This window comes from Pongo abelii, chromosome 1 (genome assembly GCF_028885655.2).
Source record: "Pongo abelii isolate AG06213 chromosome 1, NHGRI_mPonAbe1-v2.0_pri, whole genome shotgun sequence".
Taxonomy (NCBI): Eukaryota; Metazoa; Chordata; class Mammalia; order Primates; family Hominidae; genus Pongo; species Pongo abelii.
This window is the reverse complement of record NC_071985.2, coordinates 230,737,131-230,762,213: the sequence shown is the minus strand read 5'-3', so window position 1 is coordinate 230,762,213 and position 25,083 is coordinate 230,737,131. Positions and strand designations below refer to the sequence as shown.

Below are 25,083 nucleotides of genomic sequence, written 5' to 3'. Positions count from 1 at the left end.
AGGCTGGCCAGTGGTTTAGAGGACTCAGGGATTCAGTAGAGCTTTTGGGGATCCCTCTGCAGTGTCCCCAGGGTTGGAGGCAGGCCCCACCTCCCTCCCAGCCTTTCCTCCCAGCCATCTCGTCCTGGGACCTGCAGGCAGAAGAGGCAGTCCCTGAGCCAGTCGGCTGACCTGGGATGGCACAGGGAGAGGAGGACTGGTCCTCTCTGTCCCAGGAAGCCCCTGCCAGCCCTCCTGTGTCCCACGCCGATGCCCATTGCCTTTGTGGGCTTGGGTCATGCTGTCCTTAGGGAGGGAGCACCCAGCATACACCTGAGAATCTGCCCTAATCCTCCTGGGTCTGGAGCCCTGGCTTCTGCAGGAAAGTCAGGGGTGCATCTACCCCCAGTGCTAGCAAGAAATGGTGATAGGAGGCTGCCCTCCGCCCCTCCCTGGCCTGGGGCAGCTGCAGGACCTGGTGCATGAGAGGTGGGGTGGGCTGAGAGAACAAGCTGCTCCCAGCCCCCACCTGCTGGACCAGGGCTCAGGGGAGGAGGCGAGGTCTGGAGGGCCGTGCAGTGCGAGGAGGGCCAGCTCCTCTCCCGGTCACCTCCATGGCCTTGGGCAGCAGCAATGGCCCAGTCCAGGCTCAGAGCCCATGCAGGACTGTCCTGGGCAGGGCTTTGGTCAGCAGCCACCTCGCAGGGTGGGGCACAGCCAGGGCTCTGGGAAAGAGAAGGCACCTGGGAGCAGAATCCCGAGATGGGGCCAGCCCCTCCACGCCCGCCGCAGCATCTCCAGCCTCCGCTGTCCCGCCTGTGAACTGGTTACTCGCTGGGCTTTTCTGGGAGCTGCTGTGGGAGCAAACTGGCAGCCAAGGCAGGGCATGTGTGTTGGCATGTGGTGTGCACACATGTGCTAGCATGTCTCTGTGTGCGTGTGCGTGTGTGTGTGTGCGTGTGTGGTGGCAGCCAGGGGGCAGCATTTTCATGTTAACCCAGCTCCCCTGCAGCCTCCGGGCGGTTCTCACTGCCAAGTTCATGCTCAGCTCACGGAGCAAGGCGGATCTGGAAAGCCTGGCCTCTGACTCTGTGACCTCACTCTCGCGTATGTGACCTGGGGCAGGTGACTCAGCCTCGGCACCTCAGTTCTGTCTGCAAGTGGCTACAGCAGCCTCTGCGTTTCAGCGGGCAGTGAGAATGCTCAGCCTGCAGGGAGGGGGTCCGGGCCCAGGCTGGGTGGCTGTCCTGCTATGGCAGTGGCCAGGCTGTTGGGGGCATCTGGGGCATCCTGGGGAGGGCCCAGTTCAGGCCTGCTCAGGACGAGAGCCCCTCCCAGCGGAGTCAGGAAGCGCAGGCCTGGGCTGCCAGCGAGGTGTGGGGGCCCAGGCAGGGGCGAGACCTACGGGCAGGAGGGGCGCCAGGAGAGGGGGCCACAGGCTTGTGTAGCCCCGTCCCCAGCACCAGTGCCAGCTCACGCCCCTCTGAGGACCCCTGCTCAGCCTGGGGTGCCGCTCTCACTGGCCCAGGTGCCATGGCCCCCTCAGCAGGATAGAGCCAGCCCGGATCCCCAGGGCGATCACCCCCTCCCTGGGGTCTTCTTGCTCACTCTCCTCATGGAACCTCAGCCTGTCCGGTACTTTCAGTGTTGGGGCCCAGGGACACTTCCCCACCCACAGTCCTCAGATAATAGGGCTCCTGCGGGCGCCCTGCCACACCAGCTCAGCTGGAGAGGGGTCCCAGGAGACAAGGCTTGCCTAGCCCAGCCCTCCTGTGCAGCCGCATAGCCTGGGTAGGGTCTCCAGCTGCACAGACCCTCCTGTTGCAGGGGGTGAAACCGAGGCCCAAAGACCCTCTTCCCACTGCAGGGGGCTATCAGGGCTCTAAAGACACGCGTCTCGCCAACAAGGCCTGTGCCCCGAGTAGGGTGCCAGGGTGCCAGCAGTGCTTGGTGTCCCAGCCCATCCTGCAGGCCATCGTTGGCCTGGGGTGCCGTGGGGGCTGTGTGGATGCAGGACAGTGGGAGGGGGCTGCTGCTGAGGCCTTGCACCCAAGCCCTGTCCCCAAGGCCACCCTGGGCAGGATAGCCCAGGCTCGGGGCAGCCCAGGCCGAGGGCTGGGGTTCATCTTGGCAAACTTCAGTGCCCAGCCCTGGGCGGGCACAGAGTGGACACTGCTGGGTCCAGACAGGCACCACCTAACCTTTCCTGGGGCCAGGGGAGCAAGGGGGTGGGGTTCACAGGGGCACAGAAGCCAGACGGGAGTGGCTGCCCCAGCTAAGCCAGGACAACCATCAGAGACTGGACAGGCCACCGGTCCCTCTGTCCAGCCAGAGACAGGACAGGCCACCAGTCCCTCTGTCCAGGCACGGAGTTGGGTCTGTCACCTGTCAGGTCCGGAGCCCCACAGTGAGCACATCCCTCCATCCCACCCCCGTGTCCCCGCCACCCCATCCCGTGTGCCATGTGCATCTTCAGCCCAGAGCCCCCACTGCTGTCCTGTGACCGGGAGAGAATTTGTACGCAGGGTGTGCACTCACATGACCTCATCCTAGTTCCTGCTCTTGCCCAACCACGTTTTAGGATCTATCTGAGTGGCTCTCTGCTCATCTGTCCCCTCCAGAACATTCCGGAACATGCCCCGCCCTGGCGGTGTCCTCTGCAGGGACTCCCCTTCGCCAGCCTACTGCACGCCTTCCTCTCACGCCACCTGGTGTCTGGCAGAGGCACTGCTGGCTGGGCCCCGGGGCCTCCGATGCCCGGACTGCCGCCGGCTCCAGGGCTGGCCCTGGGACCCCGGTGGTTTCTGGGGGGATCCTCAACCCACATTCACTCAGAGCCCTCTGCCTCCAACTTTTGCTGGTGGCGTAAGCCGTAGACCGGTGTTTTGATGTGCAGATCTCTGGTCTTGGCGAGACGGGCCTTCTCTGTACACTTGGCCTTGGCTGTGGGGTCTCCGTGAATTCTGCCCATCTCCTCCCGCCTCCGGCTGGGCTCCGTCCTCCTGTCTCCGGCTCAGCTAGGCCATTCTTGACCCCAGACCTTTGTCCGTTTTAGACATGGCAGGTTGCCCACCAGATGCCACCTGTGGGCTCCATCGCTGGGCCTTTCCAGCAAACTGGAATGCATCCGACACAGCTGGGAAGTGACATTTTTCATGTCACATTTGCCTTCCAGTTGTCATTTGTTCAGGCCTTTTGAGGTCTTTATAAACTCTATTAGAAGAATTGAAAGAATCCAGAAATTCTTTTGCCAGATACATTCACGTAGATGTATAGGTTTTGTTGCCATGCTGAACAGTGTCTTATTTTGTCGTTTTCTTGTTGGTTATTGTTGGTGTTGAAGCACTATCAACGTATTAGGTTTTATACATGTCGTACATTTTCCACGATTTATAGGATTTTATTGCTAACCTTGCTGAATCCTTATCAGCTATAACAATGTCTGTTAGCCCTTTGGGGTTTTCTGGGGAGATAATCTTGTCCCCTGAGAACCACGGCAGGTGTGTCTTCCCCTGGGTTCCTTATACCTCAGTTGCTTCTCCTCGTCTGAAGATACTGCCTGCTGGGGTGGTGGGGGACAGTGAGGCTGATGCAGGCATCTTCTGATTTGACTTTATTCACTCTTGTGACGATGCTCACCGCTCTCTATCCAGGTCCGGTTCCAGGTGGTCCAGATATGCAGTGAAGCCCCTGCTTCCCGAGTTTGTGCTCTGATGGGGAAGGCCTAGCAAAGACATGGGATGTCACAGCAGGGCTGTGAAGAGCAGAAGGCTGGGAGGAGGTATAGCAGGACCAGATGACTGTCACCCCAGTGGGCACGGCAGGCCCCACTGGGCGGCATCTTTCGGACAGACCCGAATTCATTGGTTTCTCCCCTGAACGTGACTTTTGCACCTAACCACTATCAAAAAAGGTCCTTTCTCAGGTTTCCAAGAATTTCTATCTCAAACAGGCATTGAACTCTGTCCGGCATTCTTTCTGCTGCCATCAATACAGTCATCTGATTTCTCTTCTCACCCAAATGCACCGACGCATCTTCTGATGTGAAACTGTCTTTGCATTTGGTCCATTCGGTCAGGTCAGTGTTCCTGGTAAAATACTCTTATTTGGATAGCTAACATTTGATTTAGGATTTTGCCTACATGGAGTGAATCTGCGGTTACCTTTCCTTGTTAGTGTCCTCTCTTGGCTTTAGAACCAAGTTTCCGCTGCCTTTGTGGGATGACGTGAGCTGGTTTTCCTCCATTTAAAATTTCTGGGCCAGGTACAGTGGCTCACGCCTGTAATCCCAGCAATTTGGGAGGCCGAGGCAGGCAGATCATGAGGTCAGGAGATCGAGGCCATCCTGGCTAACACAGTGAAACCCCGTCTCTACTAAAAATACAAAAAAAAAAAAATTAGCCAGGCGTGGTGGCAGTCGCCAGTAGTCCCAGCTACTCAGGAGGCTGAGGCAGGAGAATGGCGTGAACCCGGGAGGCGGAGCCTGCAGTGAGCCAAGATCGAGCCACTGCACTCCAGCCTGGGTGACAGAGCAAGACTCTGTCTCAAAAAAAAAAAAAAAAATTTCTGGAACGAGTCCTGGTTGACAAATGTATGGTATACACCTGGTGTAACCATGCACGCTACAGCTGTGCCAGGATTCCTGGGGCTGAACAGAGGGAAGGAGCGGCTCTCCCACAGCTCTTCGCCTCTTAGGCCACCACCGGATTCGCATTTTTAACCTCTGTTTACACCAGTCTCGGCATTTTTCCCCCACTTTATCATTTTTCTAAGTGTTTTCCAAGTTATTGGTACATAGTTGCTCATAATTTTTTACGCCTTCTTCTCTATTGTGTCTGTAGTTAATTCTTGTGTATTTTTTTCTCTCGTGTTTAAAAAATCAGTCTTGCAAGGTGTTTTCTTGCTTCTTAGTCTTCAAAGAAGGAAATTTTGGTTTTCTTAAGCGTTCTGTTATTCTCCACTTGCTGAATGTAAAGTTTATACACAGAAATGTAAGTGTGAGTATCACTCATCATCAGAGAAATGTGAATTAGAGCCACGAGGCTGAGTGCAGTGGTTTGCACCTGTAATCCCAGCACTTTGGAAAGCTGAGGAGGTCAGATCGCGTGAGCTCAGGAGTTCGACACCAGCCTGGGCAACATGGCAAAATCCCATCTCTACAAAAAGAAAATACAAAAATTAGCCGGGCCTGGTGGCTCGTACCTGTAGTTAGCTTCCTGGGAGGATAAAGTGGGAGGATTGCTTGAACCCTGGAAGCGGAGGTTGCAGTGAGTCGAGATGGCGCCACTGCACTCCAACACGGGTGACAGAGTGAGACCCTGTCTCAAAAAAATAAATAAATAAAACCACAATGAAATATCTCACACCGTCAGAATGGCTATTATTAGAAAGTCAAAAATATAACATGTTGTTGAGGATGCACACAAGAGGAAATGCATATACACTGTTGGTGGGAATGTGAACTCACTTAGCCTCTATGGAAAATGCTACGGTTTTTCTCAAAGAACTAAAAATAGAACTCCCATTCCATCCAGCAATCCCACCACAGGGCATCTACGCAAAGGAAAGGAATCCATTGTATCAAAAAGATGCTCACACTTATGTGTTTATCACAGCACTGTTCACACTAGCAAAGATATGGAATTAACCTGTATCCATCAGTGGATGACTGGATAAAGATGTGGTGTGTGGAGGTGTGTGTGTGTGCACGCATGTGTGAATTTTACATTCATATATATATATATATATATATATATATATATATATATATATACACACAAATCTGCATTCCATGTAGTACGGACCTGCAGTATTTACATGCATACACACACCATGGACGACTACTCAGCCATAAAGAAGAATGAAATCATGACTGTTCCAGCAACACGGATGGAACCGAAGACCACTATCTTAGGTGAAATAACTCAGAAACAAAGTCAAATACTGCATGCTCTCCCTTATACGTGGGAGCTAAATAATGTGTACAGACAGAGAGGGGAATAACAGACATTGGAGACTGGAAGGGTGGGAGGGTGGGAGGGAGGAATGAGAAATTACTTCATGGGCAGAATGTACACTATTCAGTAAGGGTAACACTAAAGCCCAGACTTTTCCACCATGCGATATGTCCATGTAACAAAACTGCATGTGTACCCCTTAACTTTATACATATTGTTAAGCTGGAAAGGTGTGTGTATGTGAACACAGTAAACATGTAAGTATAAACACAGATGTGCCATGTGTGTCCAAGCTTATTCAGGTTATCATTGCTATGTCTTACTTGCTTAACCTATTGGTTTTTGTAAAGCGCACGTTCAAATCACCCATGACAGCGATTTATTTCTACCTGTTCTATCCATCACTGCTGGATGAATGTTTGAGCCTCATTGTTGGGTGCGTGTATGTGCATGTATATTTACAGACTGTCGCGATGCTTCTCACCCTGAAATATTCAAACACCTGCCCTAATTCTCCTTTGCTTTACTCTGCATATGTGTATTTCTACCCTTTGAAGCATGTCTTTTATGGTGAAAATACTATTTAGTATATTTTTAATGCAGTCTAGTCTGTTTTTAATGTTTTTAATTGACAAATAATAATTGTAGATATTCATCAGATACACAGTGATGTTTTGATACATGGGATGTCTAGTGATCAAATCAGGGTAATGAGCATATCATCTCAAGCGTTTATGATGTGTGTTGACAATGTTCAATATCCTCCTTCTTGCTATTTGAAACTATATAATATACGGTCAGGAGTTTGTTTTTCTGTCGTCATTTGTAACCGTTAACATTAGGATCTGTGAGCGTTTTCTAGTTATTCCGCTTTATTTTCCTCCGCTCCTGACTGCCGTTGGATAGCTGAGATTTCCTCCGGATGGGCAGAAGCTCAGCCTGCCTTATGGCTTCCGTAGCTGAACACTGTGTCTTCACTGAGTGGATGAGTGATTGGTACCTGCCAGGCCCCCGGTCCACACCCTCACACCATGCTGAGACTGTCGGGGGTTCCCACTGGGGAGTAATGGGGATATTTTGATTCTCTGAATTGCTAGGCCATTTGGGAACTGTGGTGACTGAACATCTCAGAGCACCCTCCTGGCTTCTTTCTCTTCTGGCTGGAGAACGTCTCTAAGAGCATTTTCAAATAAGGCTTTTCTGTAGAAAAATGGCCGAGGCCTTGAAGTTCTAAGAATAACATGGACTTTGCACGCCCTTGATAGTTTAGCTGGACATAAAATTCAGCCTTCAAATATTTCCTTCAAACTCTGAGGATGGAACATCACAGTTTTCTGGCTCTCTGTGTTTCTCACGTAAAGTCTGAGGTCAATTCGATTCCCATTCTTCTTTTTTCTCTGGGACTTTAGAATTTATCTTTGACACTGATGTTCTTCAAGGTCTTATGGCTTTTTTATGTTATTTTTCCACCTTGTGCATTTCCAGGCTGAGATCATTCACCTTTAGATCTGAGAACGTCTTGGTCATCGTTGCTTCATGTCAATGACTTCTTACTTTTGTATTTTGCAGTTAGATGATGTGAATGAACACCTCCCTTACCCATTTCCATTCATCTATCTTCTGTACGTTGTCTCTCTTTACGCCTCCCTGCTATTCCTGGGAGAATCTCCTGAGCTGTATCCACTCACCCCATCTGCCGGATGCTTCAAGGTGTGCATTTTCCACATTCCGTCTGCACCCCAGTCCGTCTCTCTCTGGCTGCTGCTCCTGCCTCCCCACCATCCCGCCCTCCCTTATCACTGTTTTACTTTGAAGTCTCCCCACAGCGGTCCATTCATCAGCTTCCTCTGTGACAGCTCCCTTGCTGTCTGTGAGCAACCGAGCTCACTGGACTCCTCCTCCTCCTCCTGCTGGTGAAATCCTCTGCCCTGGGGCCTCAGCCACCTTGGCTGGTTTTAGGGTGATGGGGGGTGGCAGCCCAGACCCTAAGGGGGCCTTCTCAAGGGAGAGAGAGTCCTGTGTTGCAGCGTGAGTGCAGCCCTCTCCATTTGCCACCCTGCCCTGCAGAGGAGCCCCCAGCCACCACCTCTACCCTCTGCCTCTACCGTCCACTCTGGGCCCTTCTTCCGGGAGAAGTCAGCCTCAGCCCATGAGTGCCAGGTGCTCGGGAGGGCCGGCCTGTCCTCACCCAGGGAGTCCCTTCCCTTGCAATGCTGCCCTCCCCCTACTGCTGATGCTCAGGTAGGGGTGGGTGGGGTGGGCCCGAGGAAGTTTGGCCTCAGTCCAGGTTGCCCCTCCACACCAGCCCTCCTCCCGCTGGGCCCTTCTTCGGGACCAGCCACTCTCTGGGTCTCCGGGGGTGTCTCAGTGGTAATGAATGCAGCCCCAGCGTTCTCCTCAATAGCACCGGGAACTGAGATGAGCCCCAACTTCTTCACTTGTGTGGCACCCCCACCCCTGCAAAGGGACCCAGGTGCACTGGGAGGTCCCTGTGTGCACCATTATGCTGGCTGGGCCCCAGGGAGGAGCCCACACAGAGTCCACGTAACACAGCAAACACACAGGCCACGAGGAGGCTGCCTGCTCCTTTACCTTCCTGGGTTTACATGGTACAGGAGCCAGCAGCCTGGTGAGCCCACAGGACCCTGCAGACCTGAATCAGCGTTTCTGGGGATCGGGCAGGAGATGACAGGCAGCTTCCAGCTGATCCCAGGGCTGCAGCGGGCATGTGCAGCAGCCCATAAATACCTTTACATAAATACGGGCTGGGCGACTTCCAGTCCCAAGGCCTAGCACCAAAAAGCCTGCCTGGAGGACAGTGGTCCTGTGCCTGCACCTGCACCCACACCCACACTGGGGCCCACACCTGTCCTCAGTCCCACTCAGAGCCGCAGGGAGAGCGGGGCTTCCTCAGCCCAGGCCCAGAGCGTGCCCCTGGGTTCTGCAGAGCCAGGCCAGGAGGCGCCTCTCTTCCAGCAGCCATGCGAGGCTTCCCTCCTCAAGGCCACACCAGCCTCCAAGAGCGACAGGTTGCTGGGCTGTCCACAGCCCTCCACGGCCCTCAGAGGAAGGGCAGTACCAGGAGCTCTGGGCCCATGAAGTGTCCTTCTCAGTGGTCACCAAAGGCCTGGGTCCCCTCTGGCTGGGACTGGAGAGGCGGGCTCCATGGGACTGCCTCTGCTAGTGCCTCGCTGGTCCACCGCTCCGGGATGTGGGTCTGCTGGAGGCAGGCAGTGTGGCCACTGGGGAAAAGGAGAAAAGAGGGCCAGTCCAGGGTGGGGTGGGTGCTCCCAAAACAGACTGGGTTCTGGGTTGGCACCTCTCCCACCCACCCCTCCCCTCAGCAGCTCAGCCCAGCAGAGCAGGGTGGGGCCCACCCGTCCTTCCCAGCCTGTCCTTCCCAGCCTGTCCTTCCCAGCTCTAGCCCCAGCCTTGGTCTCTGAGCTCCAGATTCCTGGGGCCCAAGGCCCCGGGTGCAGCCGCTGCCCTGTGGGGCCCAGATTATACTTAAGCTCTCTTCTTTGACTTTGCCATAACCCACCCTCCCGGCAAGCCCACAGGCATTCCCCACACCCCTTACCTGAGCCCTGGACTAAGGACGGGTTCTCGGGGAGCCGGAGGGGCCCACCTGGAGGGGAGAGAGAGCAGGCCATGTTAGTATCCCCAGCCTTGAGTGAGACACAGTAATGGCAGCAAGGCGTGACCCCATCCAGGCCTTCAGGGACCTCCACTTCCCCCGCACAGCCTCCTTCCCTTCTCACTCCTTTGCACTCGGGGAAGGAACGGGGGCAGGGGGTGGGGGGGAGCTCTCCCTCTCCCCAAAGGAAAGCTCTCAGCCCCTCCAAGCCCCCACTACCCGCGACATCAGGGGCTTTACCCAACGCCAAGCCAAGTTCACTCCAGGGGAGGGCGCAGGACCCAGGACTCCCCACGCCCAGCAAGACCCTGCCCATGGGGCCCCAGGCTCCTGAGGCCTCCAGCTCAATGTCAAGGCACTGCCCTCGGCACCTAGCTCAGGTGCTGGCAGCCGGCGGTGCAGTACCACAGCTGACCACTAGATGCCGCTGCCGGGCAGCCTTTTGTCCCTGAACCAGCGCACGGGCTGCGGCCCCGCCCCTCCTCTCCTCGCCCCGCCCCGCTCCACCTAGATGGGGGCTCCCCGGTCTTAAGGCTCTGAACAGTCTGCAGCCAGGACTGCCTTAGAAAGCCACAAACAGATGCACACATACACAAAGTCAAGACGATTTGGAGGCCTCCAAGCCGAGGACCCCAAGTGTGAAATCCCCAGTTAGCCAAAAGGCAGAGCCTGCAGCCTGGTGCCCGGCCTTTGCCCCGCCCACATGTCCTGCCCTGCACAGGCCCCAAGCCTGCCTCTCACTTCCCTCTGCAGAGACAACCTTTCCCAACGCCGCTGGGGGGTACACGGTGTGGGGGTGGGGGGTACACGGTGTGGGGGTGGGGGGTACACGGTGTGGGGGTGGGGGGGCGGGCAGCAAAGTCTGGGCTGGCCAGAGGGGTGGCTACATCCCAAAAGCACTGCCTGCAGGCAGAGAGCACATTCCAGGACAGCCTCAGGGGCTTAGGCGCTAAGGAGCCACCTTCACACAGGTGCTGGAACACGCTCACACATGCCTGTCACACACGCCTGTGCCTCCTGCCGCACATGCAAGCACTATTACGCAGATGCACTGGCCACATTCACACAACTGATGCACACTTAACACACAGGCACTGGCACACACAGGTGCCTGCTGCCCGTGCAGGACTGCATCCATGGACTGGCACACACTGAGTGCCACACACATGTACTGGCACACATGCACACACCCCTGCTGCTCACACTGTTGCATATGCGTGCACAGACACACCCTCACACCCTGGTGCACGTGTATGGGGGCAGGAGGGGCAGGGATGGCCAGCGTCCGTCCGCACTGTGGATGGTCCAGCCCAGCCATGGGGTCATGACCCTCTTCACGCCCCCCGGCGGTTTGCAGCCCACCCTTGCAGCTGTTGGGGCTGGGAAGGATGGGCTGTTTCCAGCTGGCAGCATGGCCCACCCCTGTTCCCTAGTTAAGTGACTGGGAAGCTCACACTCCACCCATCAGAAGCCAAGTGACACTCTGGGTACCAGATGGGGACAGATGACATTCGCTATGTCTGAATAGCCATAGGGTGACCCGGCCAACTCTGCAGTGGATGAGAGAGGGGTCCTCTGCCAGGGTGGAGCTGATGCTGATGGAGGGAGGGTGCCTTCCCGCCCTTCCCCAGGAAGCCCAGCTCACCTTCCCGGCACGTGGGCCCCATGTAGCCATCCACACAGTGACACTGCCCACTGACAGGGTCGCAGTCAGCCCCACCCCCGCAGTCACAGTGCAGGGTGCAGTTGGGCCCGAACTGGCCCCTTCTGCAATCTGCAAGGCGGAGGGGGCGGGAGACAAACCTGAGCATCATCCCTGCCTTCCCTGCGCCAGGGACCCTGGGCCTAGGGGCCCCCGGCAGAGCCCGGGTGGAGTGAAGCCTTCCGCCTGGGTGTGTGTGGGAGCTAAGACCTTGGGCCTCGGTTTCCCCTGAGGAGTAAACAGTTCCTGCCCTGCCTTCCTCAGCTACATTCTGCAGCCAGTGAGCTCCTGCATGAGAAAGCCCAGGCCCCAGGCACACGTCCAGAGTCACCAACGAGTTCCTGCCCCACCCCAGGAGGGCAAACAGAAGCCAGTGTTCAGGGATGACCCTCAGGGCACAACAGGCCTGAGAGCCACAAGGCCAGGTAAGCAGCCCCAGCAGGAGGGCCCCTCCTATCCTCAGGTGGGTCCCTCCTATCCTCAGGTGAGCCCCTCCTATGCTCAGGTGGGTCCCTCCTATCCTCAGGTGAGCCCCTCCTATCGTCAGGTGGGCCCCTGCTATCCTCAGGTGGGGTCCTCTAGGCTGGAGGGGCCACAGCCCCCTCGATGTCCCCCCATCCACGCCTGGCAGATGAGGGAAGTCTTTCCACCCAACCAGAGACCCCTCCCATGACCCCAGCCCTCCTGGGACGTTGTGGGGGCCACACGGCAGAGCCCGGCCTAAGGCTGCAGCAGGAGCGCCATGCTTGGCACCGCATGTCCCAGCAGCTGACTCCAACCCCCCCAGGGGGCACAGTCCACGTGCAGAGGCCACAGGAGGGGATGGTGCCCAGCCCAGGACTGGCACAGGTAGGGCCCAACCAATCGATATTGGTCACTGATGGAGACCCACACCCACGCCCTTCCTGGGCAGGACCCCAGACTCACCCAGGTTACAGGTGGCTCCTGAGCGCCCTGGTGGGCAAAGGCAGAGACCGGTGACAGGGTCACAGGGTGACCCCCCGTCGCAGTCACACCGCTGGTGGCAGCCCTCTCCAAATGAACCTGGCTCACACCCTGGTGGGGGCAGTGGGCTCAGTGTCCCCCTCCTGTCCTGTACCCAGACGGGATGGGGCCAGGGAGCGGGGGTTCAGGGTGGGGAGAGGAAGAGGCACGAAGCACTCACCCCTCTCACAGAAGTGGCCGTGGAAGCCAGCGGGACACAGGCACCGGCCACTGATGGGGTCGCAGGGGGCTCCATGTTGACACCGGCACACTCCCTGGCAGCCAGCCCCGTGGAAGCCAGGTGGACAGGCTGAAGGACGCCAGTTAGCACGAGACAAGGGCACACGGTGGCAGAAATGTCCAGTTTGCCCAGAGTGAGTAAAACCCGCCAATTTGGGAGCCCATGAGAAGCCCCCTCCTGCCCGTCCTCATCCCTCCCCACTGCTGCTGGCTCCCCACCTCCCCACCACTTCACTGCTGCCCGGATCACCCACATGGGAGGAGTGGACAGTGGCTCAAAGGGGCCCCAGCCCAGCTGCACAGGCCCCCAACTCACGGTGCTCACAGGCCTGGCCGTAGAAGCCGGGGCTGCAGCGGCAGGTGCCCGTGGCGGGCTCACATGTGCTGTTGTTGTGGCAGGAGCACTCCAGACGGCAGGCAGTTCCGTAGCGCCCAGGGGGACAGGCTGGGGACAGAGCAGGGCGGGCAGGGCGGGGTGGGCAGTCCTCAGGTACCAGCCTTGCCCAACCCTATGGCAGCCCAGGGCACATCCCTGAGGGGATGCTGCGGTCCCGCTGGCCCCGCACACTCACCCAGCTCACAGTGCAGCCCTGTCCAGCCCAGGCCACAGGAGCAGCTGCCATTGTTGGCGTGGCACAGCCCTCCGTTCCTGCAGGAGCAGGTGTGCTCACAGCCCACGCCAAACCGGTTCTGGGGGCAGCCTGGGGACAGAAGGCAGGTGCTGCCTGGACCTCTGGCTGAGGGCTGGGCTCCCTCTGGGGATGTGTCCCCACAGGCTGACAGTCACTCAGTAACTGCTTCCTGAGGCCCATCAGTGCCAGTCTCTGCCTGCTGGGTGGGCACATGCCAGGGAGTGGCACCAGCCGCATCCTCTCATTCATTGGTCATCTCAGGCTTCCAAGTGCCAGGCCTGGTCTAGGAACTGAGAGTGGCTCAGTCATAAAGGGGCTGGGTGAGCGCCTGCCCAGCCTGCAGGAAGGGGTTCACAGAAGGCTTCATGGAGGCAGTGGCCCACTGTGAACCAGCTGTCTCCCACTTGGGAGTGCACATCCTCCAGGCCTGAAAAGTAGCGTGGCTGGGCTGCCATGGGCTCAGAGGTGGCTGGCTGCAGCCCTGCTGTTACAGCCAGATGCCTGATGACCGGCTTGATGGCACTACCCTTCCTGGGAGTGAGGCGGGGCCAAGCTACACCCCAGCTGAGGCCTGAGCCTTGGGATCCTGAACCCTCTGCTGTCACAGGCTCCCAATAAGCCCAGAAGGCCAAGAACTGCTGTGGGGGCAGCCAGTCCCTTGATGCAGACTAAGGGTGGGACCAGGCCAAGAGGCTGTGGCTGTGTTCATGAGCACTGGGCCTGTCCGTGCAGGAGCCACTACGCCTGTCCCCTGGGTCCAGCCCGTCTCTCTACTCTTGACTGTGCTCTAGGCCTACCTCCACTTTGGTCCCTGAGCCCTGGGCCTGGCAGAAAGGGCCAGAAGGACTCCACCCTCAGGCAGAAGACAGCCACCCAATCCCTCCTGCAAGGGGCCAGGCAGGCGCTGGGTAGGAACCTGCAGCCCCCACGGCCACCTCGATGAGGATGGGGTCACTGGGTGGCCTAAGCCCCGGGGGCTGAGTGTCGAGGCAGGGGCTGGGGTGGCATGGGACGGTCCATTCCCCCAGGCAGGGCAGCGTAGTCAACACAAGCTACAGCACTCTCGTCTCAGCCCCAGCGTCAAGTGGGGAGCTGGTGGCAGCCAGGATGTGTGGGTGCCTGGGCTGGGCCCACCCCTCCAGCGTCCCCACGGCTAATCCAGTGACATCTCTGTGAAGGGCCTGTGAGCACGCCCTCCAGAGTGAACACTCACCTCGCTCACAGCGGACGCCGGCTCTCCCCGGGGGGCAGAGGCAGGTGCCGGTCACAGGGTTGCAGGCTGCCCCCTGCCCACACCCACACACGTGGGTGCAGTTGGGGCCGAAGCGGCCCTGTGGACAGGCTGCCGGGGAGGAAGTGGTGATCGTGGCTGGCTTCCCTTCTCTCCCTACCCCGTCAACCCGGGAGTGGGGATAGGACAGGATGGGATGGGGTGAGGGGACCCTGGGTCTGCCCCAGACAGGGTGGGGCCAGCCAACTCCCATGCACCCACCCTGGCATCTCCCTTCCACCCGCAGGCCCTGCTGGGGCCAGGCCACTGCCGCCTGCTCTGCAGTGACTCACTGCCACCCCCGCCCACCCCACCAGCTCTGCCGGGGTCCCAGAAGGGGAAAGTCCCTGCATGACTGAGGGAAGAGGCCCGTTTCCCAGCAGGACGCTTGGCCACAGCTGAGCTGCCCGACTGACCTCTGTGCCCGGCTGTGCTCAAGCCCCTGGCAGACATGGCACAGGTGGCCGGGCACAGCAGGTGCAGGGGCAGAGCTAGCAGAAGCCTGTGGGACCTGGGGCCACACAGACACCCCCAGCGCTGCAGATCCTTTCTGCCCCTCTGGCTTAGCCCCACTTGGGGCCAGGCCCAGCCAGAGGGGGCTGAAGGGCAGGGAGGTGGACAGTCGGGGGTCGTCCTCCTGCAGGCTGGCTGGCCCTACCCCGGAGACACAGGAGGCGCCACTCAGCCCTGCTGCCACCAGCCACTCACTGAGGCTGCAGTCCGCCCCGAGGAACCCAGCGGGGCAGCGGCAGGCCCCCGTGGCTGCATCACAGGAGCCCCCGTTGAGACATCCACACAGCTGTTCACAACCTGGCCCATACCGCCCGGGCGGGCATCCTGCAGGGAGAGGGGCTAGCTGCAGGGGCTGGGGCTGGAGGCTTCCCCAGTGCCCCTGAACACAGCAAGGCAGCTCTCGTGAGGCCCCCACACCCTCCATCTTCCACCCCCTCAGACGAGGGCCTTCCCGGGGACCAGGGGAACTGGGGCCCAGCACGCCAGGCAGGACTCCCGATGAGGGCTTTCCCAGGGACTAGGGGAACTGGGGCCCAGCATGCCTGGCAAGACTGCTGAGACCCTGGGTGGGCACAGGCAGCACTCATGTTGCTGGCACCTGGGGCCGTGGTAGCCAGCAGCACATGAGCAGGTCCCAGTGGCAGGGTGGCAGGCCGGGTTCTCACCGGGACACTGGCACATCCGTGCACAGTCCTCCCCAAAGCTGCCAGGCGGGCACGCTGGGTGCAGACAGGCAGGGTGGGTCCTGGCCCAGCCCAGCCAAGGAATAGGCAGCCTCTCTGGATTCCCCCTGCCCAGCCGCTCCTCAGGGTGGGGGCTTGGGAGCACCTACCCTGCTTGCAGCCAGAGCCAGTGAAGCCAGGGGGACAGTGGCAGGCCCCAGTGACGTGGTGGCAGGCAGCGCCAGGCGGGCAGCTGCAGCGCTGGGCACAGGCCTCTCCAAACCAGCCCCATAGGCAGGCTGCAGAAAGATGAGGGCTGGGGAGGCTTCCTGGGAGGGGCCCGTGGGGATCTGTGGGCCAGGACAGGCCTGGAGCAGGTGCTGTGGTTAGGACCCACCCAATGCTGGCTGAACTGGGGGCTGTGCTCACCATTCTCACACACCTTGAGCCCCCCCACCCCGGAGGGCAGAGGCAGGCCCCAGTGGCAAGGTGGCAGGGGGCTCCCCGCCGGCAGGCACAGCGCCCCTCACATTGAGGCCCGAATGTGCCCTTGGCACAGGCTGCAGGGACCAGACAGAGATTGCTGAGAGCTCAGCGTCTGGCAGCCCCGCCCCATGGAAGGCGAAGGAGCAGGCAGACAGCAGCCAGGGCTCAGCACTGAGGCAATGGGAGCCAGCGACAGCCCTGAGGCCAGCCAAGTGCCCAGGCCTCCCTCAGACAGCAGACCCAAGGCTCCTACCCTGAGCAAGGGACCGCCCAAGCTGCACCCCAAGCAGTGGGGACAGCGCCTCTGCTGGAAGGGGGGCTGGTGTTAGGGGCTTGGGTGGGAGGCCGGGGCTTTGAGGAATGAGGCAGTGTTGCCCTTTCATGTCTGGGCTCTGGACGGGCTGAGGCCCCACTGGGTGGACCAGGCCCTGCTGGCACAGCAGCCACAGCCAGACTCCCACTGGCAGGAGGCCTCCAGCCAGCACAGGCTCCAGGACAAGGGGTGAAGGGGCCCCTTTCTGTATGCAGGAAACAGGAACAGCCCCCTGAGCCCCAGAGCATCCTCCATTCCACCCACCACAGGGCTGGCCGGGGCTACCCCAGCCAAGGCAAAGCAGCAGCACTCTGTCCCCCTAGGCCAGCTTCCTAGGCTGAGACCCTCCCAACAGGGTCTTAGTGCTCCGACGGCAGCTCTTGCATTCACAGGACAACAGATCCCCTGGTGAGGCCCCACCCCGGGCACAGTCCTCAGCCCTGCAGTGAGGCTGATGCCACCCCTTCCCAGCAGGGCCTGCAGACCCCCCTGCTGCCCCGCCCCACTCACGGCTCTGACACTTGTCCCCAATCCAGCCGGCTGGGCAGAGGCAGCGGCCTGTGTGCGGGTCACACAGGCCCCCGTTGAGGCAACCGCAGCTGTGCCGGCAACCAGCTCCGACGTCCCCAGGGAGGCACTCTACAGGAGCAGAGGCAGGCACGAGGGTGAGGGTCCTGCCTCCTGGGCTTATGCTTCCTGCACACAGGGCTGAAGCCCACACCCCAGGGCGCTGCCCCCTGACCCAGGAGCCCTCCTAGGCCTGCAGGTAGGGCTGCATCAGGCATGCTGGGGTATGTCCCTCCTCTGCCGCCCAGCGCTCACCCTTCTCACAGGCCAGGCCAGCCCAGCCCTCCAGGCACGCACAGTGGCCTGACACAGGGTCGCAGGTCCCTCCATTCTGGCAGAGGCAGGAATGTTGACAGTTGTCGCCGTACAGGCCAGCAGGGCAGGCTGGGGCCGGGGAAGAGGGAGCAACCTGCATCCCCCAGCCAGCTGGCCCCACAGGGTCTGTCTGGCTTTCCAGCCCCATGTTGGACTTTGGGGCCAGGGACCTTGCAGGGGGCTGCCTCTAGGATGACCTGCCAGCCCAGCCTGACTCAACATCCCTGCCTGGAGAGGGGCGCAGGTGAAAGGCACGGTCCTCAGTCCTAACAGCCCCTTCCTCCCTCCCCTAGGCACCAAGTGTCCTGTGGGCCCCGCAAGAGGCCAGCACCCTCGCTCAGGCCTGGACCCCGGTCCCTGGACTCCTGGGTGGGGCTTACCCTGCAGGCAGGAGGGCCCCATCCAGCCAGGGGCACAGTGGCACTGCCCGTGGACAGGGTCACAGGAGGCCCCGTTAAAGCAGGCACAGGCCTGGCTGCAATTGTGCCCATAGGTGTGGGCTGGGCAGCCTGCAGGTGGAGAGGGCTGGTCAGAGCCAGGGGTGGGCAGGACCCCAGGGGTTGGCAGCTGGGCAGATCTGCCAGGGTCCCCTCGGCTGCTGCGGCCAACTGTCCCCTCCCTCTGGCTCAGGACACCCGCTCCGCAGAGTGGCCACAAAAAAGGACCAATGCTTTGGCCCGAGTGAGCAAAGCATCACTCTCAGGGGGGTTGCCTGGTAGCTTCGGACACTCAGGACAGGTGACAGGAGGGAGTCTCACGCACTCTCGGGGACTCTCACGCACGCAGGGACCTCACGCACTCTCGGCACAGCGGGGGCCCCGGCGGCCAGCGGGGCAGAGGCAGGAGCCATTCACAGCATCACAGGCAGCTCCGGCGGTGCAGTTGCAGGCACTGCGACAGTCCAATCCAAAGAAGCCGGCCGGGCAGGCTGCAGGTAGGGGGCAGTGATGTGGAGGGGCCCACACTGGAGGCCACCCAGCCTAGCCCCCGCCTGTGCCCTAGCTCACCACGCTCGCAGAAGGTGCCCCTCCAGCCGGCCGGGCAGGTGCAGGCCCCGCTGACGTGGTCACAGGCTGCTCCGTGCTGACACTGGCACCGCTGCTCACAGCCGGGCCCAAAGTGGCCCTGGGGACACCCTGAGACATGCGGCCCCGGCCCACTATCAGCCAGAGGGGCCAGGAGCCTGACCCAGCCATGCCCGGGCCTTGCCGCCATCCCCAGGACTACGGGACAGGCCTGGCTCCTGAGAAGCAACTTCCTGCCCAAGGGAGACTGGGCTCACTCACATGCTTCGTCCCCCACCCAGGTGGGGCCATGGGAGTCTTGAGGGAACTCCAGGCATCAGCTTTAGGGATGGGAACCTCCCCAGGGGCTGCCTCTAGGACACCCGACCCAGGCCTCCCCCAGTTCCACCAACCAAGCCTCGGGGGCACACATTGAGGGACACCAGCCTCAGTCCTAAGCAGATCCCTTCTCCATCCCCCAGGTGCCAGGCCTCCCGCAGTGGGGGACAGGCCCTGCCCCTTCCTGCTGCAGCTCTGGGTGCAGGTCGGTGAGAGGGTGGGACCTTGGTCCAGGCTGTGGAGCAGGGCAGTGGGGGCTGGAAAAGCTCAGGGAAGGCAGAGGAAGCCAGGCCAGGGTCCAGCCGCAGCGCGCATGTGTGTGTGTGCGTGCACGTTTTGGTGGGTGCGTGCACGTTTTGGTGGGTGTGTGCACACAGGAGGCGGCACGGCAAAAGGCTGTGTGTGTGTATGTGTGCGCTCACAGGAGGAGGTATGGCCAAAGGCTTCGTGTGTGTGTGCGCACAGGAGGGAGTACGGCCAAAGGCTTTGTGTGTGTGTGTGTGTGTGCGCGCGTGCGTGCACAGGAGGGGGCGCGGCCAAAGGCTTTATATGTGTGTGTGTGTGCGCGCGTGCACAGGAGGGGGCGCGGCCAAAGGCTTCGTGTGTGTGTGTGTGTGCGTGCACAGGACGGGGCACAGCCAAAGGCTTCGTGTGTGTGTGTGCACACACGCTCACAGGAGGCATGGCCAAAGGCTTCGTATGTGTGCACGCAGGAGGGAGTACGGCCAAAGACTGTGTGTGTGTGTGTGTGTGTGTATGTGTGCATGTGTGTGTGTGCGCTCCAGAGGGGGCGCAACCAAAGGCAGGGCCAGGACTCACGCTGCTCGCATCGTGGGCCCACGTAGCCAGCCTCGCACAGACACAGGCCACTGATGGCATCGCAGGTCCCGTGGCCAGTGCTGCAGTTGCAGGGGTGGCTGCAGTCAGGTCCCCAGTGCCCACTATCACAGGCTGCAACAGAACTCAGGGTCATCCAGCGCAGGCCCAAGCGCAGGCCACGGGCACCACAGCCAAGTCAGGCACAGGGGCGTCTCAGGACTGGGGCACGGCCTCCTGCAACCCCCTAGTCCTCAGGGGCCCTGGGCAGAGGCCTCTCCAGGGGCTAGGAAAGGAGGGATGTCCGGACAAAGGGCAAGCCAAGGGCCCCCATACCTCTCTGGCAGCTAAAGCCGGTCCACCCGGGGGCACAGCTGCAGTGTCCGGTGGCTGGGTGGCAGTGCCCATCATTGGCACAAGAGCACCTTGTCTGGCAGCTGGGACCATACCAGCCTGCTGGGCACACTACAGGCAGGCGAGAGAGGGTGAGTGGGGCCTGGCCGCCTACCCGGGGTCAAAGGCTCAGGGGCGGCTCCAGCTCACTCACCATCCTGGCAGCGGCTGCCGACGAAGCCAGGGAGGCACAGGCAGGCTCCGGTCTCAGGGTCGCAGCGGGCAGCGTGTTGGCATGCTGGGCAGATCTCCTGGCAGCCCAGCCCCCAGTGGCCCTCGGGACAATCTAGTGCCCATCCCCCATGGCCAGTCAGTGCCCAAGCTGCCCTTGCTCAACACATCAATAAACATAGCATAGCACGATGCCCCTGGAGCCACGGCCGAGGAGGCGGAACCACTGTTACCATCTCAGCCTGCCCCGGGGAGGGGAGAGGGCCTGGGCGCCTCCTGGGGCTGCAGGCTGCGGGGTGCCCACCCACAGTAGAGGAGCCCCAGCCCCAGGCACCATTCAGCTGGCAACACAAGGAGCCAAGCCCGTTAGAGACTGGGAGCCTCATGCAGAGAGGGAGCAGCCCGAGAGGGCAGCCTGTAGGCCCCAGGGGCTTGGTGGGGCAGCCGCAGACCCCAACTCCCTACCCTAGGGGAGTGCACTGTGAGCTCTCACACCTGCTATAGACGGGCCTGGGATCCACAGGGCTGGGGCCCCCACAGTTCAGGGCCCCACCAGCTCGGAGCCGTGCAGCCTGGGGAGGCAGAACTGGGGCTGCGGCTGACACTCACCTGCCTCACAGTCTTCCCCGGTCCTCCCTGGCGGACACCGGCACTGCCCCGTGAGCCCGTGGCAGGGGGCCCCCCCACAGGAGCAGGAGCCCGAGCAGTTCACGCCGAACGTCCCCACCGGGCACTCTGCAGGAGGAAGCACGAGGGGCCTCAGCCGCGCCACGTGGAGCGGCCCAACCAGAGCCTTTCCCCCAGGGGCTCCTGGCGAGTGTGCCTCCCACGCCTCCTCTCATGGGCTCTGGCTCTAGCCCCTGGGGGGGCTGCTGAGCACACCTGGGGTCCCCAGAGTGGCCAGGCAGGTCAGAGGAACAGGCAAGGGAGGGGTGAAAGGGGAGCTGATGGATGGGAGGAGAGGGGAGGGGCAGGGCTGCTGGGGCAGCCTGGGAGAGGCTGAAGCAGATCCCTCGGCCGTCCAGGACCCTGGAGAGCTCCCAGGAGCCCGAGGTAGGGCCTGCTCTTCCTCCGCCACCATAGTCACCAGACGACCTGTCCTGGTCAGGCCACTGTGTCCCCAGCCCAACCTGGTGATGCTGGTCCAGTCTCTCCCACTTCCCTCCACCCAGCTGGGAGCCCCTCCAGGGACTCAGCCCGAGGGCTGGGGAGGCTGTGCACCCACTCACTCCAACCCCAGAGACGCTGCCCTTTCCCTGTGCGATGGGGCTAGAATGGGGAGGGCAGGGGGCCTCCTGGAGGCCTAGGGTCCCCCCTGCTCCACCCGGCAGGTGAATGAGACCCCAGGGAGCCCAGAGGCCAGGAAGTCAGAGCATCCCAGGAAGGGGGACCTCGGGAGAGAAAGTGGGGGCTGAGGATTGGGACCCCTGGAGAGGGCCTGCAGGGGCTGCTCCCCAGGGCCTGGCAGAGCCGTGGGTGCTGGAAGCCCTGGAGTGACCTCCCTAGCAGAGCTTTCCTCTGCCCTCCCACGCCTGCCCTGCCCTTAAGGGCCCGGCCTTGGCCTCTCCTGTGAAGACAACAGAGCATGAGGCTGGCCGGGAGCTCGGGTGGCAGCAAATCCTCCCTGCCTCCCCCAGCAAGGCGCAGCCACTCTGATGCCCTGCCTGCTGCTGGAACTAAACCTCTCCCTGGGCTCACAACAGCATCACAGCAGCCCCAAGAAGGTAGTCGACAGAGACCCCGTGCTGCACGCCAAAGATCCACAGAGCCCACGCGTCAGAAGGCCCACAGCGGGGCTGAGAGCCAGGATGTGCCCTGCCTGGGGAGGAGCACCAGGCCTGGCCCCGCTGAGGCCCTGTGGACACACCCTCATGAACCCTTGTCACCAGGGCCCATCCCCAGGGGCACCCGCCCACAGGGACACAGGCAACGTCCCTGGGACTACAGGCCTGGCACTCACCGTGCCCTAGGGCACTGGGCAGTGTGCACAGGGCTGGGGGGTCGCTGACCAAAGCAGCCCCACAGGGCCTCAGGGAACACCCCCTCCACTAACTGGAGCAGATGAGTGCTGGGCAGGAACAGTTTCCAGACCCAACAAGAGGGGATGTTATCTTTATAAAGAGTGTTGATCTTTATATCAACACTCGGATGTCATTGCCTGTGGCTTATCCTCTGAGCACCACAGGCTCTTAAAGAAAAGAGGGGAAGGGGCAGAGGAGGAGCCTTCCTCCTCTCAGGAACTGGGGGCTCTGGGAGCGCTGGAGGTGCTTCTCTGGCGAGGCCTCCTCACTGTCTCCGGTGTAGAGAGCGGGGACTGCAAGGAGGGTCACAGGCATCAGGGGAGGGTGAGCTGCTGGTGTGTGTGTGCATGCACCTGCCTGCATTCATGTGTGTGTGTGTAAGCAGTGTGTGCATGTATGTGTGTGTGTGTGTAAGTGGTATGTGCATGTATGTGTGTACACGTTTGAGGGTGGTGAGCGGGAGGAAGGGTGGGGAGGGGATGCCGGGGAGTCAGGAGGAGCTGAGTCCCCACGTCCGCGCACTCATGAAGCCCTAGGGCTTGTGCACAGATGGGAAGTGGGCGCTCAGAGCTGCTGCACGCCGGCCTGAGACCACAGAGCTTCTACGAGTCCAGGTCGGGAGTCTTGGCCTAGAGTGCTCCGGCCCTTAGTGGCTGGGACCAGGGTGGCCTAACAGCCGGCTGGTGGGTCCTTGGGTGGACGTTGCTCCCTCTGCGGACCCCTTCTCATTCCCCAGATGGAGGTGGGGAGGGGAAGGGCCCATGCTGGAGAGGCTTAAGTCCAGAGAGCCCCCTGGTATGGCCCCAGGGGAGGCAGAAGAGGGGGCTGGCGCCAGGAGAGGCAGAGGAGGGGGCTGGCCCCAGGGGAGGCAGAAGAGGGGGCTGGCACCGGGCTTCTCGCTCTCTCTCCAGCCCAGGCCATGGTCTTGCTGGTCACACAGCAGGCCCTCGTGGCTCCGGTCTCTCCCGGCCAATGGGCGTGGACAGCATGTGCCGCGCCAAGGGAGGCTCCGACCTGCCCAGGCCCTGTCGGCGGCCGCTGCAGCAGCTCCGTTACTCATGCCAAGGGCGTTTTCCATCCCCTCATGGGCCGATGACACACTCGGGTATTCCCTACCCTGGTCATGAGACTGAGGAGTGACCATCCCGCTGAGCCTCAGACTAGCTTGGTCAGCTTTCTGTTTGGCCAGGACCACACGCCGTTGTCCTGGTCATTGCACCTCCCGCCAGTGCAAGCCGGGGCAGCCAGGACACCCCCACCTTCCCAGCCCTCTTGGCAAAGCCCCCAGCCCCATGCATGCTGGGCTGGAATTGTGTCAGGGAGTTGGTCCCCAGGTCTCCCGGGAATACCTAAGCATGGACTCGGCTGGTCCATCTCTCAGCCAGCTCCTAACAGCCTCCTCCCTGCCTGCCATGTAAGCATGGGGCTCCCAGGCTCTATGCCTGCTCACACCCAGGCCACAGCATCCGCGTGCAGGGGCCTGCAGCCATGACCCCAGGCCAGCACTGCAGCCCAGACCACTCTCCGAACTGCCACCTCCAGGGGCAGCCTCTGCTGCTGGCTCACATGTGAGGAGGGAGCTGCTGCCCGGGCCTCTGAGAGAAGCCCACAGTCTGTTCTGGTCAAGCAAGGAGAGAGTGGACGAGGGAGGAGTTTGGAGAAGCACTGGCCCCTCTCTGGGCCAGGCCGTGGGCAGACAGCAGCTCCTGCCCTGAGCAGACCAGACTCAGACTAGCAGCCGCACCACTGCTACGTGACAAGCTGTCAAGGCAACACCGGTAGCAAGGCACCACCTGGGCTTAGGCTAAGGCGGCCGACAGTGACAGCTGTGCAGCCCTTCTGAAGCCCACCCTCCAGCCAGGCAGGCAGCCTAGACCCCACAATGAGACTGCCGGGAGCCCCAGGGACCGGCCACTCACCTTGGCCGCAATCCTTTCCCTGGAAGCCAGCGGGACACTGCTTCCCACACTCGCCGCTCAAGGAGTCACAGGCCACGCCCACTGGGCAGGTGCATGCCTGCCGGCACCCCGGCCCAAAGTAGCCCGGCTCACACTCTGCAGGGCGTGAGAGAGGGGTGGGTGGGGATAGCCGACCCTGGCGCCCCCCCAGACCCCATGCCTGGACTCACCTGCTTGACAGCGCTCACCCCGGAAGCCGGCCTTGCAGGAGCAGCTGCCATCCCTCTTGTCACAGGACCGCGTGTGGGGCTGCACACACTGGCACTCCTCTGAGCAGCCCGGCCCAAAGGCCCATGGCGGGCAGGCTGCACCCACAGAACCGTTGAGGGGGGCTCCCGTCTGAAGCCCCGCCCTCCCAGACCACTTCCACCAGCCCTGGGTCAGCCAGGACGACAGCCAAGATCACGTAGGGAGCTGTCCTCCTCCACCTCTCCCCCTGCAGCCCACCGCCCTTTCCCTCCCTGAGTGTCTGAACCCCAGGGATGGGTGACCCCACCAGGGACTCAGAGCTTGGCCTTGCTGCCAGGAATCTCCAAAAGCCAAGATAGGCCTCATCCCCCGGAGGCTTCTGCAAAAGGCCTGGCCCTGTCCTCATCTGCAGCTCTACCACCCATCAGGGCTGGGAGGCACCACAAGGTTGGGGACCGTCCACCCAGACGCCCTGGATGCCAGCACAGTCACAGTCGAGAGGATGTGGCTTGGAGTCCAGACTCAGGGCGGATCCCAGACCCACATCCCAGCCAGCGGGTGACCTGGCTGGGCTCCGACGGCCTCATCCCAACCCAGACTACAGGTAACAGGACATAGACCCTCCCTTCCACCCGCTGCCACCACCATGGACACTGGAAGGGGCAATGAGACTCACTGAGGTGGCAGAAGCGGCCGTAGAGCCCCGGGTCGCAGAGGCAGGCCCCGTAGAGGCGGTGGCACCGGCCCCGGTTGGCACAGTTGCATTTCTTGCGACAGTGCTTGCCATAGTAGCCCTTGGGGCAGCCTGGGGGCAGCGGGGCTCCATGAGAACCTTGGTGGCAGCCAGCCTACCACATGTGGTCCCCCCATGTGGTAGGATGCTCGGGGGCCCAGGGCCCAGCACAGGAGCTGGGAGCAGCCCCCGCCAGGGCACT

The 25,083-nt window shown here is 61.1% G+C and overlaps 1 protein-coding gene across 50 annotated transcripts in view; it reads right to left on the bottom strand.

Annotated features, from left to right (window-relative positions):
* Positions 1–6,513: 6,513 nt before the first annotated feature.
* LOC100434611 (multiple epidermal growth factor-like domains protein 6) overlaps positions 6,514–25,083 on the bottom strand; it is a 123,931-nt gene continuing 105,361 nt past the window's right edge. For 4 of the 50 annotated variants that reach the window (XM_054542467.2, XM_063715637.1, XM_054542434.2 and 1 more), the window contains 22 exons: positions 24,825–24,953; positions 24,130–24,264; positions 23,921–24,055; positions 20,590–20,715; positions 19,964–20,140; positions 19,753–19,881; positions 19,420–19,551; positions 18,265–18,393; positions 18,057–18,185; positions 17,638–17,766; positions 17,198–17,326; positions 16,886–17,014; positions 15,747–15,956; positions 15,110–15,238; positions 14,345–14,473; positions 13,072–13,200; positions 12,816–12,944; positions 12,441–12,569; positions 12,203–12,331; positions 11,377–11,563; positions 9,517–9,564; positions 6,514–9,178 (listed from right to left, as the gene is read on the bottom strand). In XM_054542467.2, coding sequence (XP_054398442.1) covers positions 9,046–9,178; positions 9,517–9,564; positions 11,377–11,563; positions 12,203–12,331; positions 12,441–12,569; positions 12,816–12,944; positions 13,072–13,200; positions 14,345–14,473; positions 15,110–15,238; positions 15,747–15,956; positions 16,886–17,014; positions 17,198–17,326; positions 17,638–17,766; positions 18,057–18,185; positions 18,265–18,393; positions 19,420–19,551; positions 19,753–19,881; positions 19,964–20,140; positions 20,590–20,715; positions 23,921–24,055; positions 24,130–24,264; positions 24,825–24,953 — 2,960 coding nt within the window. In that variant the 3' untranslated portion in view covers positions 6,514–9,045. The other 46 variants (XM_063715654.1, XM_063715646.1, XM_054542479.2 and 43 more) reach the window with 28 other exon arrangements.